The sequence below is a fragment of the Dendrobates tinctorius genome, unplaced genomic scaffold, assembly GCF_039654945.1.
Source record: "Dendrobates tinctorius isolate UK_male_01 unplaced genomic scaffold, ASM3965494v1 ptg000449l, whole genome shotgun sequence".
Lineage (NCBI taxonomy): Eukaryota > Metazoa > Chordata > Amphibia > Anura > Dendrobatidae > Dendrobates > Dendrobates tinctorius.
In genome coordinates, this window is record NW_027362111.1 from 580655 (window position 1) to 597157 (window position 16503).

Here is a 16503-nt window from a genome sequence, read left to right on the forward strand (position 1 = left end):
GCGGAGGCAGAGTGTCATGATGCCAGTGCAGATTTTTGAGCTGCACGTCAGGGGTTAATGTCTGGAGCTCAGTGCAGGTTTTGTCCTGCACACCTCGGGTTAATGATTGTGGCCTCTTTATGGTTCTGGGAGAGCTTCTTAAACCCCTGGGGAGCTCCAATCCCAGTCAGTTATACTTTTGCCTTTGGCCGAGTGTGGTGACCTCCGTGTGCCTGTGCCTGTTCGTTGTTATAGCTTGTTTATATGGCTCTGACCCGGTTCTGTTTCCCGTTGTGAGTTTGCCTGTTGATTCTGTACTGTGCTTCCCTCTCTGTGTAAGACTCATTGCCTGTGACCTGACTACTCTCTGCTCGCCCCTCTTGTACCTTGCAGCTATCTGTGTATGACTCATTGCCTGTGATCCGACTACTCTCTGCTCGCCCCTCTTGTACCTTGCAGCTATCTCTGTGTGTGACTCATTGGCTACGTCCTGACTATCCTCCCTGTCTATGCCCCTTGGCAACTTTGTCTCGCAGTTACCCTGCTAGGAGTTCTCTTGCAGCTCCTAGCTCTGTGGAGTTTAGGCCACGCCCCCAGCAGTCACGTGCTTCAGGTCCTGCTCTTCTGAAGTACGCACCTACTCGGCTGCTGCCTGCTCCACAGGTATCTTTGAACACAGTTCGCTTTACTCAGGACACGTGCACTGGCTCAGTGAGCAAGCTCAGTGCGGTGTTCCTGACATTATAACTGACCCTGAATTTTTTTTCTCTCGCCTCCCTTCTGCAGCATGGACCTAATGTGTGCTTTATCTGAGCAGGTGAAATGCTTGACTCAGTCGCTGCAGAAGCTTAGTTTGGAACACCAAGCTCTGGCCCAGTCCCAATGGCGGGTGGAGGACTCAGTTCAGGGGGTGCTTTCCGCAGGCATTCAGCAGGTGGGGAATAGAGATGTCATTTTAGTTCCACCCGAATACCCGGTTAAATTGCCAGATACGTTTTCTGGTAACAAATATGAATTCAGAGCATTTAAGGAGGGCTGTAAGCTCTTTTTCTCTTTGCGACACCGCTCCTCTGGGGATGAGAGACAGAGGGTGGGGGTGGTTATGTCCCTGTTTAGGGGGTCCCCACAAGCCTGGGCATTCTCGCTTTCCTCTTCTGCCCCGGAGAGAATGTCTGTGGATGCGTTTTTTGAAGCCTTAGGGCTTATTTATGATGAGCCAGATAGAGTGCGTTTGGCTGAGGACGAGGTGATGAGTGTCTGTCAGGGGGAGCACTCGGACGAATGGTTCTGTAAGGAATTCAGACTTTGGGCAGCCGAGATTTCTTGGAGTGATGCCGCCCTTCGGGGGCTGTTCCGTAGAGGCCTGTGTGAATGTCTGAAGGAAGCCTTGGCACTCCATCCTCCACCTGACTCCCTGGAGGATGCCATGACCCAAGCGGTTCGCATGGATCGCAGACTACGGGCTAGAGGCGTTATGCAACGGGAAACACCATTATTCTTCAGTGGAGATGAGACCCAGATTCTTCCTGTGGCTATGGAGGTGAGTGTTGTCACCTGTGAGGAAAAGGAAAGAAGGCGCCGCCGGGAGAAGCAGTTGTGCTTCTATTGTGGGGAATCTGGACACTGGAAGAAGGACTGCCCCTCCTGTCCGTCATCCTCCAAGATGGCGGGAAACGACTAGGTCTGGGTAGCAGTCGAGGAGGCTCCCCAGACCTTCAGGTACAATTTTCCTCACGTGCAAAAATGGTGCTGCAGGTGGAACTGGAACTTGGTAATGGTCCGGTTCAGACTACTGCTTTTGTTGACTGTGGTTCTGCTGTGAACCTGATTGATACCAAAGTTATGACTCTTAATAAGATAGGGACAGTCAGGCTTCAGGAACCTGTTAAACTTGTGGCAATTGACTCGTCCCCTCTTACCCAGGACGGTATCTGTTGCAGGTCTGAACTTTTTTCTCTAAAAGTGGGTTCCACTCATGTGGAAAAACTAAGTTGTCTTGTGCTTGCTAACTTTCCTGCAGGACTGGTACTGGGGATGCCTTGGCTTCAACGCCATAATCCTACCATTGATTGGGTTACAGGGGAGATCACTCAATGGGGATGCAATAATAAATGTGGTAACCGGGGACATCTTGTTAATGCTGTTAAATCCTTATTTGTGTCGTCTGTCGGTCTGGAAGGTATTCCGGAGTACCTGAAGGATTCCGAAGACGTTTTTTCCGAAAGTAAGGCTAAGGCGCTGCCACCACATAGATCCTACGATTGTGCCATTGATTTAGTACCCGGAGCCAAGTTACCTAAGGCTCGATTGTTCAATTTGTCTTGGCCTGAGCACCAAGCCATGAAGGAGTCCATAGCTGAGAGTCTCCGCAAAGGGCATATCAGGCCTTCTGTGTCACCTGTGGCAGCAGGATTCTTCTTTGTGAAGAAGAAAGATGGTGGTTTGCAGCTGTGCCTCGACTTTCGGGAACTGAACAAGATAACAGTTAGGAACACTTACCCACTTCCCCTCATCCCAGACTTATGTAACCAGTTAGCTGGGCCCAATGGTTCTCCAAGTTAGATCTGCGGGGGGGCCTATAATCTGATAAGGGTTCGGGAAGGGGACGAGTGGAAAACTGCGTTCCTCACATCAGAAGGACTCTTTGAGAACCTGGTAATGCCGTTTGGGTTAACTAATGCGCCCGCTATTTTCCAGAATTTCATCAATGTGGTGTTTTCTGACCTGATAGGCCATTTTGTTATTATTTATTTGGATGACATTTTGGTGTATTCCCCGGACAGCCAATCTCACTTGCAACATCTAAAGACAGTTCTCCAGAGACTCAGGGAGAACCAATTGTTCGCTAAATTGGAAAAATGTTCATTTTTTTGTACAGGAGCTGTCTTTTTTGGGGTTGATTGTGTCCTGTGAGGGGTTTCTTATGGATCCTAAGAAGGTGCTGGCGATCGCTGACTGGGTTCAGCCTTGAGATCTCAAGGGGCTCCAGCGCTTCTTAGGATTTGCGAACTATTATGGGAGATTCATTAAAGGTTTCTCACAAGTGGTTAAACCACTCACGAATCTTACCCGGAAGGGCACTGATGTAAAAAATTGGTCTGCACTCGCTAAGGAGTCCTTCTCAGCTATTAAGAAATGTTTCATGTCCGCCCCGGTGTTGGTCCAACCAGACCCGTCCAAACCATTCATTGTGGAGGTGGATGCTTCTGAAGTAGGGGTGGGGGCAGTGCTGTCCCAGGGTCCGGCCACCCTTACCAATCTCAGACCCTGCGCCTTCTTCTCCAAGAAGTTCTCTTCAGCCGAGAGAAACTATGATGCAGGCAATAGAGAACTTCTTGCGGTCAAGCTGGCGTTTGAGGAATGGAGGCACTTTTTGGAAGGGGCGGCTCACCCTACCATGGTTGTCACGGATCACAAAAATTTGGCATACCTTGAATCTGCTAAGAGGCTTACTCCTAGACAAGCCCGTTGGTCACTTTTTTCACGATTTCAGTTCTCCATTACTTTTCGACCAGGGTCCAAAAATGTTAAAGCGGATGCCCTGTCCAGAAGTTTTGACCCGGTGTCGCCCCCCAAGCAGCCATCCTCCATTCTTCCCCCAGGGGTGGTAGTGGCGGGGGTCTCATCTGAGTTGGAACAAGAAATCCTAAGGGCTCAGGCCCTAGCTCCGGCAACCAGGCCAGGGGATAAATTGTTTGTTTCAGATTTATTGCGGCCTAGACTTCTGCAGGAGTTTCATGAGTCTAGGCTGAGTGCTCATCCAGGTATCATGGCCACTAGAGAGGCAGTAGCCAGGGGTTTTTGGTGGCCTTCACTAAGATCCGATGTCAAGAAATTTGTTTCTGCTTGTGGTGTGTGTGCCCGTTCCAAAAGCTCGCAGAACCGGCCGGCTGGGGAACTCATACCTTTACCGGTTCCTGATAGGCCATGGACTCATCTTTCCATGGATTTTATTACCGGCCTTCCACCTTCCAGGGGCAATACCGTGATCTGGGTGGTGGTGGATAGGTTTTCTAAACAGGCCCATTTCATTCCCTTGGTAGCATTACTCTCAGCAGAAACATTGTCAAGGTTGTTTGTGCAGCATGTGATCCGATTGCATGGGGTACCCCTGAATGTTGTGTCTGACAGAGGTGTGCAGTTTGTGGCCAAATTTTGGAGGGCGTTCTGTATGAAATTGGGCATCTCACTCTCCTTCTCGTCGGCATATCACCCGGAGAGTAATGGTCAGACAGAAAGCACCAATCAATCCCTGGAACAAATTCTCAGGTGTCTGACCTCCGCCAGACAGGAGGATTGGTGTAATGCGTTACCGTTGGCGGAATTCTACCCCAAGAAATCAGGACTATCCACAATTTGCATAGTTTTAGGCGCTCCCTCAAAACACACCTGTTCAGAGCGGCCTATCACATTCACTAATCAAAGTCATTCTCTGTGTAAGTGTGCGTGTGTAGCCCATTCACTATCTCCATCCATCCTTCACTCCTGCAAGATGGCTGGACCTTCATTGTAAATACACCATTGTAAATACACACCTGTACTCTGTATCTCCCTCACCTCATTGTAGATTGTAAGCTCTCACGAGCAGGGTCGTCTTATTTCGTCTTATTTTGCTTTAATTATTGTATTGTTAGCGTTGTTACTTATGACTTGTGTTTTGAAACTGTTAAACTGTAAAGCGCTGCGGAATATGTTGGCGCTATATAAATAAAGATTATTATTATTATTAATTCTCTTTTAACAACCGGGTGAGTCAGTCCACCAACATGTCCCCATTCCTGATTAACTATGGGTTTAATCTGCATTTTCGGGAGTTTTCACGGGTAGATTCCGGTTTTCCAGGGGTAGAGGGGTCCGTTCAACGGTTAAGAAAACCTCTGGGCTGAAGTCCAGCGTAATATCTCTTGGGCCCAGGGGAGGTACAAATATTTTGCGGACAAAAAGAGAGCCTCGGGAGACATGTTTCAGGTGGGAGAGAAGGTTTGGCTTTCCACACGTAACATCAACTTAAAGGTACCATCTGCTAAATTGGGACCAAAGTTCATTGGTCCGTACGAGATTGTGGAGATAGTCAACCCGGTGGCATATAGGTTGCGTCTCCCCGCCTCCTTAAAAATATCCAATGTGTTCCAGAAATCTCTGTTGAAATCCGTAGGTTCTGTCAAAGAGGACTCCGAGCCTGTTGTTCCTCCAGTGCTGGTGGAGGGTCAATTGGAGTATGAGGTCGGACATATTGTGGACTCTCGGCGGGTGCGCCGCTCTTTGCAGTATCTGGTCCACTGCAAGGGATATGGACCAGAGGAGCGCTCATGGGTCCCTGCTCGCTCGGTACATGCAGATTGCCTGGTTCGGGCTTTCCATGCCAAGTACCCGGGGAAGCCTGGGGGTCCAGAGGCCCCCCGTTGATAGGGGGGTACTGTCATGATCCCAGTGCAGATTTTTGAGCTGCACGTCAGGGGTTAATGTCTGGAGTTCAGTGCAGGGTTTGTCCTGCACACCTCGGGTTAATGATTGTGGCCTCTTTTTGGTTCTAGGAGAGCTTCTTAAACACTTGGGGAGCTCCAATCCCTGTCAGTTATACTTTTGCCTTTGGCCGAGTGTGGTGACCTCTGTGTGCCTGTGCCTGTTTGTTGTTATAGCTTGTTTATATGCTTCTGACCCGGTTCTGTTCCCCGTTGTGAGTTTGTTTGTTGATTCTGTACTGCGCTACCCTCTCTGTGTATGACTCGTTGCCTGTTATCGGACTACTCTCTGCTCACCCCTCTTGTACTTTGCAGCTATCTCTGTGTATGACTCGCTGCCTGCTATCTGACTACTCTCTGCTCGCCCCTCTTATACCTTGCAGCTATCCCTGTGTATGACTTATTGGCTATGTCCTGACTATCCTCCCTGTCTATGCCCCTTGGCAACTTTGTCTCGCAGTTACCCTGCTAGGAGTTCTCTTGCAGCTCCTAGCTCTCTGGAGTTTAGGTCACGCCCCCAGCAGTCACGTGCTTCAGGTCCTGCTGTTCTGAAGTACGCACCTATTCGGTTGCTGCCCGCTCCACAGGTATCTTTGAACACAGTTCGCTTTACTCAGGACACGCGCACTGGCTCAGTGAGCAAGCTCAGTGCGGTATTCCTGACACAGAGGTCAGCCATATCCATGTCTGGGTCCTATCCATCGTGCTTCTGGGACACAGCCATGTCCGGGTCCTATCCATAGTGCTTCTGGGTCATATCCATGTCCGGGTCCTATGCATAGTGCTTCAGGGTCATATCCATGTCCAGGTCCTATCCATAGTGCTTATGGGTCACAGCCATGTCCGGGTCCTATCCATAGTGCTTCTGGGTCATATCCATGTCCGGGTCCTATGCATAGTGCTTCAGGGTCATATCCATGTCCGGGTCCTATCCATAGTGCTTATGGGTCACAGCCATGTTCGGGTCCTATCCATAGTGCTTCTGAGTCATAGCTATGTCTGAGTCCTATCCATAGTGCTTCTGGGTCATATCCATGTCTGGGTCCTATCTATAATGCTTCTGGATCACAGCCATGTCCGGGTCCTATCCCTAGTGCTTCTGGGTCACAGCCATGTCAAAGTCCTATCCGTAGTGCTTCTGGATCACAGCCATGTCCGGGTTCTATCCATAGTGCTTCTGGGTCATATCCATGTCAAAGTCCTATCCGTAGTGCTTCTGGATCACAGCCATGTCCGGGTTCTATCCATAGTGCTTCTGGGTCATATCCATGTCTGAGTCCTATCCATAGTGCTTCTGGGTCATAGCCATGTCTGAGTCCTATCCATAGTGCTTCTGGGTCATATCCATGTCCAGGTCCTATCTATAATGCTTCTGGGTCACAGCCATGTCCGGGTCCTATCTATAATGCTTCTGGGTCACAGCCATGTCCGGGTCCTATCCATAGTGCTTCTGAGTCATAGCTATGTCTGGGTCCTATCCATAGTGCTTCTGGGTCATATCCATGTCTGGGTCCTATCTATAATGCTTCTGGATCACAGCCATGTCCGGGTCCTATCCCTAGTGCTTCTGGGTCACAGCCATGTCAAAGTCCTATCCGTAGTGCTTCTGGATCACAGCCATGTCCGGGTTCTATCCATAGTGCTTCTGGGTCATATCCATGTCTGAGTCCTATCCATAGTGCTTCTGGGTCATAGCCATGTCTGAGTCCTATCCATAGTGCTTCTGGGTCATATCCATGTCCAGGTCCTATCTATAATGCTTCTGGGTCACAGCCATGTCCGGGTCCTATCCATAGTGCTTCTGGGTCATAGCCATGTCTGAGTCCTATCCATAGTGCTTCTGTGTCATATCCATGTCCGGGTCCTATCTATAGTGGTTCCGGGTCACAGACATGTCCGGGTCTTATCCATAGTGCTTCTGAGTCATAGCCAAGTCCTGGTCCTATCTATAGTGGTTTCGGGTCACAGACATGTCCGGGTCCTATCCATAACATATCTGGGTCACAGCAGTGGCAGCCATATCATTGGTGCAACATGAGCAGGTTGTCCGTAACAGCAACCTCAGCACTGTATTTGTCTTGGTGCTACAAAATAAATTTTTTTAAGGACATTTTACTAAATAAAATATTACAGGGCATTATCCTATAATTTTGTTTTTTTTGTTTTTTTTGTACAGGGGCCTAAGCGGTCACCCACCCACGAGGCTCCAGTGTGCTCCTCCAGTTGACTGTGGTTTCTGTTTTCTTTAGATGACTTAAAGCCTTATAATGTCTACATCATCTCCCTTGGAACATTATTTGGGATTGTTGCTGTCGTGGTCTTGGTGGTTGGATATTACAAAACCTGCAATCAGGGTGATTATCATCAATATCATTAGTATTGAGTACATTAATCTGTATTATGGGGCAGCAGAATACGTAGCCCCGACAGGTGACATAACATTGTATCATGGATGGAGGGAAAGGGCAAAAGACATAAGGAACATGGGAACAGCTAACATCTCCTGGGTTTTTTTCAGCCCCAGAGTCTGCAGTGGGCATGTAAGTAACACGTGTACATGTATGTTATATAATTACAGTTGTACAGTGGGTACGGAAAGTATTCAGACCCCTTTACATTTTTCACTCTTTGTTTCATTGCAGCCATTTGGTAAATTCAGAAAAGTTCATTTTTTTCTCATTAATGTACACTCTGCCCCCCATCTTGACTGAAAAAAAACAGAAATGTAGGAATTTTTGCAAATTTATTAAAAAAGAAAAACTGAAATGTCAAATTTTCATAAGTATTCAGAACCTTTGCTCAGTATTGAGTAGACGCTCTTTTTGAGCTAGTACAGCCATGAGTGACATAGTAATCATAGTTAGCAAGGCCTAAAAAGCCATGTGTCCGTCCAGTTCAGCCTATATTCCATCAGAATAAATCCCCTGATCTACGTCCTTCTAAAGAACTGTAATGTAAAATGTCTGTAAGGTATGACTTCTAGAACCTTCCCCCCTCCTTATCAGCTCTGTGCCTGCTGGTAATAGGACACTTCCTGCTACAAGCATTTGTCCTCCACAGCTATCTGCCTGCTTGCAGATCTGTGAAATCTGAAATCACAGTAGGATTCTCTCTTCCTTCCCCCCTCCCTGCTCAGCCAGGAAGAAGATTCCCCCTATTGTTCTCAACCATGCGGCTGAGTAAAACTATGAGAAATATTAAGAGATGCTCCGGCCGTGACAGAAAAACGAAACGGAAATTTCTGTGATCTGCGCAGACCCGGTTTCCCTACGGTGGCTCTTGCAAAGTTCTAACACCCCCAGAAACTGAGATATGGATTGCTCCCAAATGGAGTGTCTTAAGTATGGCATGTCTGATGTTGTTTTATTATATTCGATAAACTACAACCAACTAGACCCTCCGTGAGTTCATACGAGCTTTTCTCGTCTAAATAGAGTTAGTATAAGTTTTTAGTGAAATTGCAACTTAGAGAGTAGGGGGGGTTGAACCTCACCAGACTGCCCCTTTTGAGATGTCACAGACCCTGGGCTATAAGGTACCCCTCCGTACAGTGCTTCAGTTTTGAGCTGCAGATGCCCTGCTAGAAAGATCTGCCAATGTCTTGGGATGTCTGGTTGCAGACCATCCCCCAGCCACATGGTCTGCCTAATACCAACTAAGCACATGTAAGTGTACTTTCTGCTTTCATCCCTGTTATTTTTATATATTTGTATTGTACATATTTAATGTCTCAATTTATAGCAACTTTATCTATGTAATCACTGCCCACATTTTGGGAATAAATGCTAAAATTATCAGTCTGCCTTCATGCTCTAAGAAACGAACTATGCGCCTTTTTTAGATAATCACTACTAATTTGGGGGTTTGCCACGGACCCTCTTAATTAATCGTTTGATTAAGTGAATCATGGCTGGTGGCAACTTGCTGTGTTCGGTTGGTTGGGCTAGTTGGCAGTCCGGAAGGGTCTTATATTGCTGAATGAGGGGCTGAGGCCCAAAGCATTGATAATTCCCTCACTGCAGTAGCCTAATTGCCCATGCACAACAAGCAGCCCGTCCGGCGAGTAATTATCCTAGGTGCAGTTCCCTGACTGACCTGAGGGTAAGGGGGGCGCCAGAGAGCTGCGAGTTCCAAAGTGAAACTGAGAAAGTGGGATATACATAAATCCCTGCAGTTCTTGTAAGGTTGTTAGCAGTGGTGGGGCATCCAAAATACCCCCCTGCGATAAATTGTTAGAGCAAGATTAGCTTGCTGTATATTTTTGTGACATGGTACCAGTGGCGGGATAACTAAGATAAGCCCCCACTGTGCCTGTGATAGCCGTGTGCCGGCAGTGCGTCGCATCCCTCCGTCCGCTGACATACATGGTGCCAGTGGTGGGATCGTGACATATTGGTGGCAGCGGTGTGCTTTCGTCGTCACAAGAACCTAATCACTGTAAGATACAATGTTGTTACGCTCCAGGAAGACATCCAGGCCTCTCCTGAACCCCTCGGCTGAGTTCGCCATCACCACCTCCTCAGGCAGGGAATTCCAGATTCTCACTGCCCTAACAGTAAAGAATCCTCTTCTATGTTGGTGGAGAAACCTTCTCTCCTCCAGACGTAGAGAATGCCCCTTGTGACCGTCACCTTCCTTGGTATAAACAGATCCTCGGAGAGATATTTGTATTGTCCCCTTATATACTTATACATGGTTATTAGATCGCCCCTCAGTCGTCTTTTTTCTAGACTAAATAATCCTAATTTTGCTAATCTCTCTGGGTATTGTAGTTCCTCCATCCCCTTTATTAATTTTGTTGCCCTCCTTTGTACCCGCTCTAGTTCCATTATATCCTTCCTGAGCACCGGTGCCCAAAACTGTACACAGTACTCCATGTGCGGTGTAACCAGGGATTTGTACGGAGGCAGTATAATGCTCTCATCATGTGTATCCAGACCTCTTTTCATGCCCCCCATGATCCTGTTTGCATTGGCAGCCGATGCCTGGCACTGGCTGCTGCAGGTACGAGGGGCGCCTGAATACTTTCGAGGCCCACTCATGAAATCTTTTTTGCATGGTCTTGTTTTGCAATGCAATATGTTATGTGATAAAACACTCCGGGGTCGCCTTTGCTGGGGTCAAAGGTCACGTGCGTTCAGCATGAAACTCAGGCGCACAGCCGGGGTCCGGGTATTACTGACACTGGGTCAGGTTTATTAACGGTGAAAGCAATGCATAAAGAAAAAAAAAACATAAAACAAATCCTTGCCTGTCCGGCACTAACTAAACAAAGTACAACCTAACTACCAACTGGCGGGCTTCTCCCGTCCAGCCAAACCACAGTTGCAGTGGGCACTGCTTCCACTCACGTGTGTCTCTCACACAGACAGGCTCTCTGTGTTCCCAGGCTGAGACCCTCACACAACCACCTTGCATCATTTTATATCCACCTCCCATTATCCATTAGTAAGCAGGAGCGATACTGACCAGACTAGGCCACATAGGAAAGGAATCTGGGCGAGATATACCTGCCCTCATCCACTATTCCCACATGATTCTCACAGTTATTTAGTTAGTTGAATGGTCTCATGAGCAATCTGGATTTATTTTGATTTTTTTGTTTCCGTTATAGCATTTTAAAGTTGGGTCGCAAGGCTGAAATATGGAAATGGAGAAGTTGGCAAAGTTCACACATCGGCTGCTGCAATTCACTCCTGTGGTTTCCAACTGCTTCAGCACCCACTCTATTCCCCTGATTTGGCTCCCTCGGACTATGACCTGTTCCCACAGATGAAAAAGCACCTTGGTGGAAGGTGGAATTGCAGCCATTACAGCCATTGCAACAGCCGATGTGTGAACTTTGCCAACTTCTCCTTTTCCATATTTCAGCCTTGCGACCCAACTTTAAAATGCTATAACGGAAACAAAAAAATCAAAATAAATCCAGATTGCTCATGAGACCATTCAAATAACTAAGTAACATATTGCATTGCAAAACAAGACCATGCAAAAAAGATTTCATGGGTGGGCCTCGAAGTTTTCAGGCGCCCCTCGTAAGTTTATCATTAACTAGGATCCCCAAGTCCTTCTCCAGGTCAGATTTCCCCAGTGGTTTCCTGTTCAGTGTGTAATGGTGATATTCCTTCTTCCCATGTGTATAACCTTACATTTATCATTGTTATACCCCATCCGCCACCTTTCCGCCCAAGTTCCCACCTTATCCAGATCCATCTGTAGCAGAATACTATCTTCTCTTGTATTGACTGCTTTACATAGTTTTGTATCATCTGCAAATATCGATATTTTACTGTGTAAACCTTCTACCAGATTGTTAATAAATATGTTGAAGAGAAGAGGTCCCAACACCGACCCCTGCGGTCCCCACTGGTCACAACGACCCAGTTAGAGAATATCCCATTTATAACCCCCCTCTGCTTTCTATCACTCAGCCAGTTACACACATTTTCCCCCAGACCCGGCATTTTCATTTTGTGTACCAACCTCTTGTGTGGCACGGTATCAAACGCTTTGGAAAATTCAAGATATACCACGTCCAATGACTCACCTTGGTCCAGTCTATAGCTTACCTCTTCATAGAAGCTGATTAGATTGGTGTGACAGGAGCGACTCCTCATAACCCCATGCTGATATGGAGTTACACAGTTATTCTCAGTGAGATCATCCAGAATAACGTCCCTCAGAAACCCTTCACATATCTCACCAACAATAGAGGTTAGACTTACTGGCCTATAATTTCCGGGGTCACTTTTAGAGCCCTTTTTGAATATTGGTACCACATTTGCTATGCGCCAGTCCTGTGGAACAGACCCGTCGCTATAGAGTCCCTAAATATAAGAAATAATGGTTTGTCTATTCCATTACTTAGTTCTCTTAGTACTCGTGGGTGTATGCCATCCGGAGCCGGGGATTTATCTATTGTAATCTTATGTAGCCGGTTTCGCACCTCTTCTTGGGTTAGATTGGTGACCCTTAATATCGGGTTTTCTTGGTCTCTCGGCATTTCATTTTCCACCGTGAAGACCGTGGAGAAGAAGGTGGATAATATATTCGCTTTTTCCTCATCATCTACAACCATTCTTCCCTCACAGTTTTATAAGGCTCCTACACTGTCACTCATGATTCTGTTACTATTGATATAGGTGAAGAACAGCTTGGGATTAGTGTTACTCTCCTTTGTGCTCCTCTGTCTCCTTTTTGGCAGCTGTAATTAGTTTTTTAGATAAAGTATTTTTCTCTCCCTGTAGTTGTTAGATCCTCAGCGGGGCCGTCCTGCTTTAGTAGTGTCAATGCTTTCTTGTTACTGGTAATCGCCCCTCTTACTTCTTTCTTTAGCCACATTGGGTTTTTCCTATTTCTTGTCCTTTTATTCCCACAAGGTATAAACCGCTTACAGCGCCTATTTAGGATGTTCTTACACATTTCCCGTTTATTTTCTGTATTCTTATTTCTGAGGACATTGTCCCTGTCACCCAGATTAAGGGCGTCTCTCAGCTGGTCAGACTTTGCCTTCCTAAAGTTCAGTGTTTTGTGACCCCCTGACAAGTCCCCCGAGCGAAACACAAGTGACACTGTACAATATTGTGGTCACTATTTCCTGCAGATCTGTTATTCTGTCCGGTCTGTTAGAGAGTATTAGGTGTAAAGTGCTGCTCCTCTGGTCGGATTCTGCACCAATTGTGAGAGATAATTATTCTTGGTTATTAGCAGAAACCTGTCGCCTTTATGGGTTTCGCAGGTCTCTGTTTCCCAGTTAATATCCGTGTAAAGTCCCCCATAACAAGGACCTCATTATGGGTTGCAGCTTCATCTATCTGCCTTAGTAGTAAACTTTCCATGATTTCTGTTATATTTGGGGGTTTGTAACAGACCCCAAAGAGAATTTTGTCACTATTTTTCCCTCCATGTATTTCGACCCATATGGACTCGACATCCTCATTCCCTTCGCTAATATCTTCCCTTAAAGTGGACTTTAGACAAGACTTAAAGACAAACCCCTCCTCCTCTCCGATTTTTAGGATCCTTTCTAAGCAGACTGTACCCCTGTAAGGTAACTGCCCGGTCACAGTTTTCATCTCACCATGTCTCAGTTATTCCCACTATGTCATAGTTACCTGTAGATATTTCTGCTTCTAGTTCTTCCATCTTGTTTGTCAGGCTTCTGGCGTTTGCGAGCATGCAGGTTAGAGGATTTTGTTTTGTTCCAATCTCCTCCCTGTTGATTGTTTTAGACATTTTCTTCCCTCCCTTCTGAGTATGTTGTCTTGGATCTTCTTTGCCGCTCCTCATATCCTTCATCAGTATATTTTCTGCTGGTTTCATGTTCGTGTCTAACGTTTTTATTCCCGTCCCCTCTTCTTCTAGTGTAACGCTCTCCTGATGAGTGTAGCGAGTCTTCTGGCGAATGTGTGTTTCCCAGGTTTGGTGAGGTGTAGTCCGTCTCTGGTGAGGAGTCCGTCGTACAGGTAATTCACACCATGGTCCAGGAATCCGAATCCTTGTTGACTGCACCATCGTCTTAGCTAGTTGTTCACATCAAGGATCCTGTTCCGTCTCCTGGTGCCATGCCCGTCTACTGGAAGGATAGAAGAAAACACTACCTGTCCATCCAGTTCCTTTACTCTCTTCCCCAACTCTTCAAAGTCCTTGCAGAATGTCGGTAGGTCCTTCCTTGCCGTGTCACTGGTGCCAACATGTATCAGAAGAAATGGGTGGATGTCCTTGGAACTGATGAGCTTTGGGATCCTATCGGTCACATCCTTGATCTTCACACCTGGGAGGCAGCATACTTCTCTTGCGGTTATGTCCGGTCTGCAGATGGCTGCTTCTGTGCCTCTCAGTAGTGAGTCTCCCACAACTACCACTCTTCTCGCCTCTTGGCTGTACTTTTTGTTGTCATTTCTGGGTGTTGCTGTGTGCCCTTTTTGTTGTGAGCTCATCTGTTCATTCATCTTTTGTGTCCGAGGATCTCCCTCTTCTGGTGAAGGAAGGTAGTGAGGCTGATTTGGATGAAAGAAACCAAACACCTGATCAGGTGGATTGCGACTGGGTAACAGGAACTTCAGACTGGATATAAGGCAGTCGACGCCCTTCTGAGTGGCTGGTGATTTCTCTGCTGGATTCTTGGAGACCAGTCTGATTCCTGCTTCCCAAAGATAAGTTTTTGCTCTGCTATTGAACTTATTAGTTTTGGTTTTGTTTACCTTGTTTTTTGAGTTCAGCCATCCCCGGCCGGGGGTGTGCTGGATTCTTATTCCTTGATCAGTGTTCTCTTTTGCTCTGCTTTCAGAATATTCTGAGTGCTGATATAGGGTTTGAAGTCTAGTGATTTCAGGGTCCTTTTTGCTTATCAGTTGTGTTGGTAATATTTTTAGCAGGGTTTTCTCGGATTGCAGACAGCAGCTTTTCTGTCCTGTCCTTTTTAGTTAGCTTGGGCCCCATCGTTTGCTCAACCTATCTTTCTATCTGTGTTAGTGTTTTCATCTTATTTCACCGTCATTATATGTTGGGGGCTGCCTATTGCTTTGGGGTCTGCTCTGGGGCAGTCAGTTTTTCCCTTTTCTCTCTTTAGGCTTATTTAGATCTCCGGCTGTGACGAGGTGTCTAGGATCACCGTAGGAACACTCCACGGCTACTGCTAGTTGTGTGATAGGATTAGGTGTCTGCAAACCGCTAGTTTCCAACCTCTCTGATTTTCTGGGCTGAGCTTTTGTTTTGTTTTTTCCTTGGTGACTCAATCATAACAGAATCACCAGCCATACCGCAGATTCTAGGGTACTCAAAAGCAGGAAGGAATTGTTAAAAAAAAAAGTGTCAAATTTTTTTTTTGTGTATATTTTTTCCTCTTTTTCTCTGAGGCCGTAGGAGGAATATTTTTTTTTTTCTGATGGAGTTTAAGCAATTGTCTGATCGTGTGGAGCAGCTTGCTGCTGAAGTGCGAGGAATTTCCACCTATCTTGCTCAATCACACGCTGCTGAACCAAAAATCCCCACTGCTGATGTGTTTTTTGGGGATCGGTCTAAATTTTTGAATTTTAAGAATAATTGTAAATTATTTCTTGCCTTGAAGCCTAACTCATCGGGGAGCTCTGTGCAGCAGGTTAAAATTGTCATCTCCTTGCTGTGCGGCGATCCCCAGGATTGGGCGTTTTCTTTAGTACCAGATGATCCTATTCTAACTAATGTGGACGCATTTTTTCAGGCCTTGGGGTTGTTGTATGATGAACCTAATGCGATTGATCAAGCTGAAAAGACCCTGTTGGCATTGAACCAGGGTCAAGATTCTGCAGAACTGTACTGTCAAAAATTCCGAAAGTGGGCGGTCCTCACCACTTGGAATGATGGTGCCTTGGCAGCTCTCTTTCGGAAGGGTTTGTCAGAAGCCTTAAAGGATACTATGGTGGGATTTCCTGTTCCCTCTGGTCTTGACGATTCTATGTCATTAGCCATTCAGGTTTATCGGCGTTTACGTGAACGTAAAATTTCACGGGAAATGCTGCCACCTGTTGAACAAATGTCTGAACCTATGCAATGTGATAGAGTTTTGTCTAGGGCGCAACGTCAGGAGTTCAGAAGGCGTAATAAGCTGTGTTTTTTCTGTGGAAATGCCTCTCACATTATTTCTGTCTGCCCTAAACGAGAGAAACATTTTGCACACACATTTGCTGTAGGTGGTGTACAACCTAAGTTTCTTCTGGCAATTACTCTGATCTGCTCCCTGTCCACATTTTCTGCTAAAGCCTTTGTGGATTCAGGAGCGGCCTTGAACCTAATGGATTTAGATTTTGCTAAACACTGTGGTTTCCCTATGACACCCCTGCGGATGCCTATTCCTTTGAGGGGTATTGATGCTACTCCTTTGGCGAAGAATAAACCTCAATTTTGGACCCAGGTGGTAATGCGGGTCGCCCCAGACCATCAAGAAAATTGCAGATTTTTGGTGTTGCATAATTTGCATGATACCATCGTGCTGGGGTTCCCCTGGTTGCAAATCCATAATCCAGTTTTGGATTGGAAATCTGTGTCTGTGGTGAGTTGGGGTTGTCGGTGTGCCCTTAGTGAT

At 46.5% G+C, this 16503-nt stretch overlaps 1 protein-coding gene across 1 annotated transcript in view; it reads left to right on the forward strand.

Moving 5' to 3' along the window:
• The window catches only part of LOC141077406 (uncharacterized), a 93608-nt gene that overhangs the window by 57042 nt on the left and 20063 nt on the right, over positions 1 to 16503 (forward strand). The window contains exons 3-4 of the mRNA XM_073564316.1: positions 7691 to 7795; positions 7960 to 7981. Coding sequence (XP_073420417.1) covers positions 7691 to 7795; positions 7960 to 7981 — 127 coding nt within the window. The remainder of the gene's footprint in view (positions 1 to 7690; positions 7796 to 7959; positions 7982 to 16503) is intronic.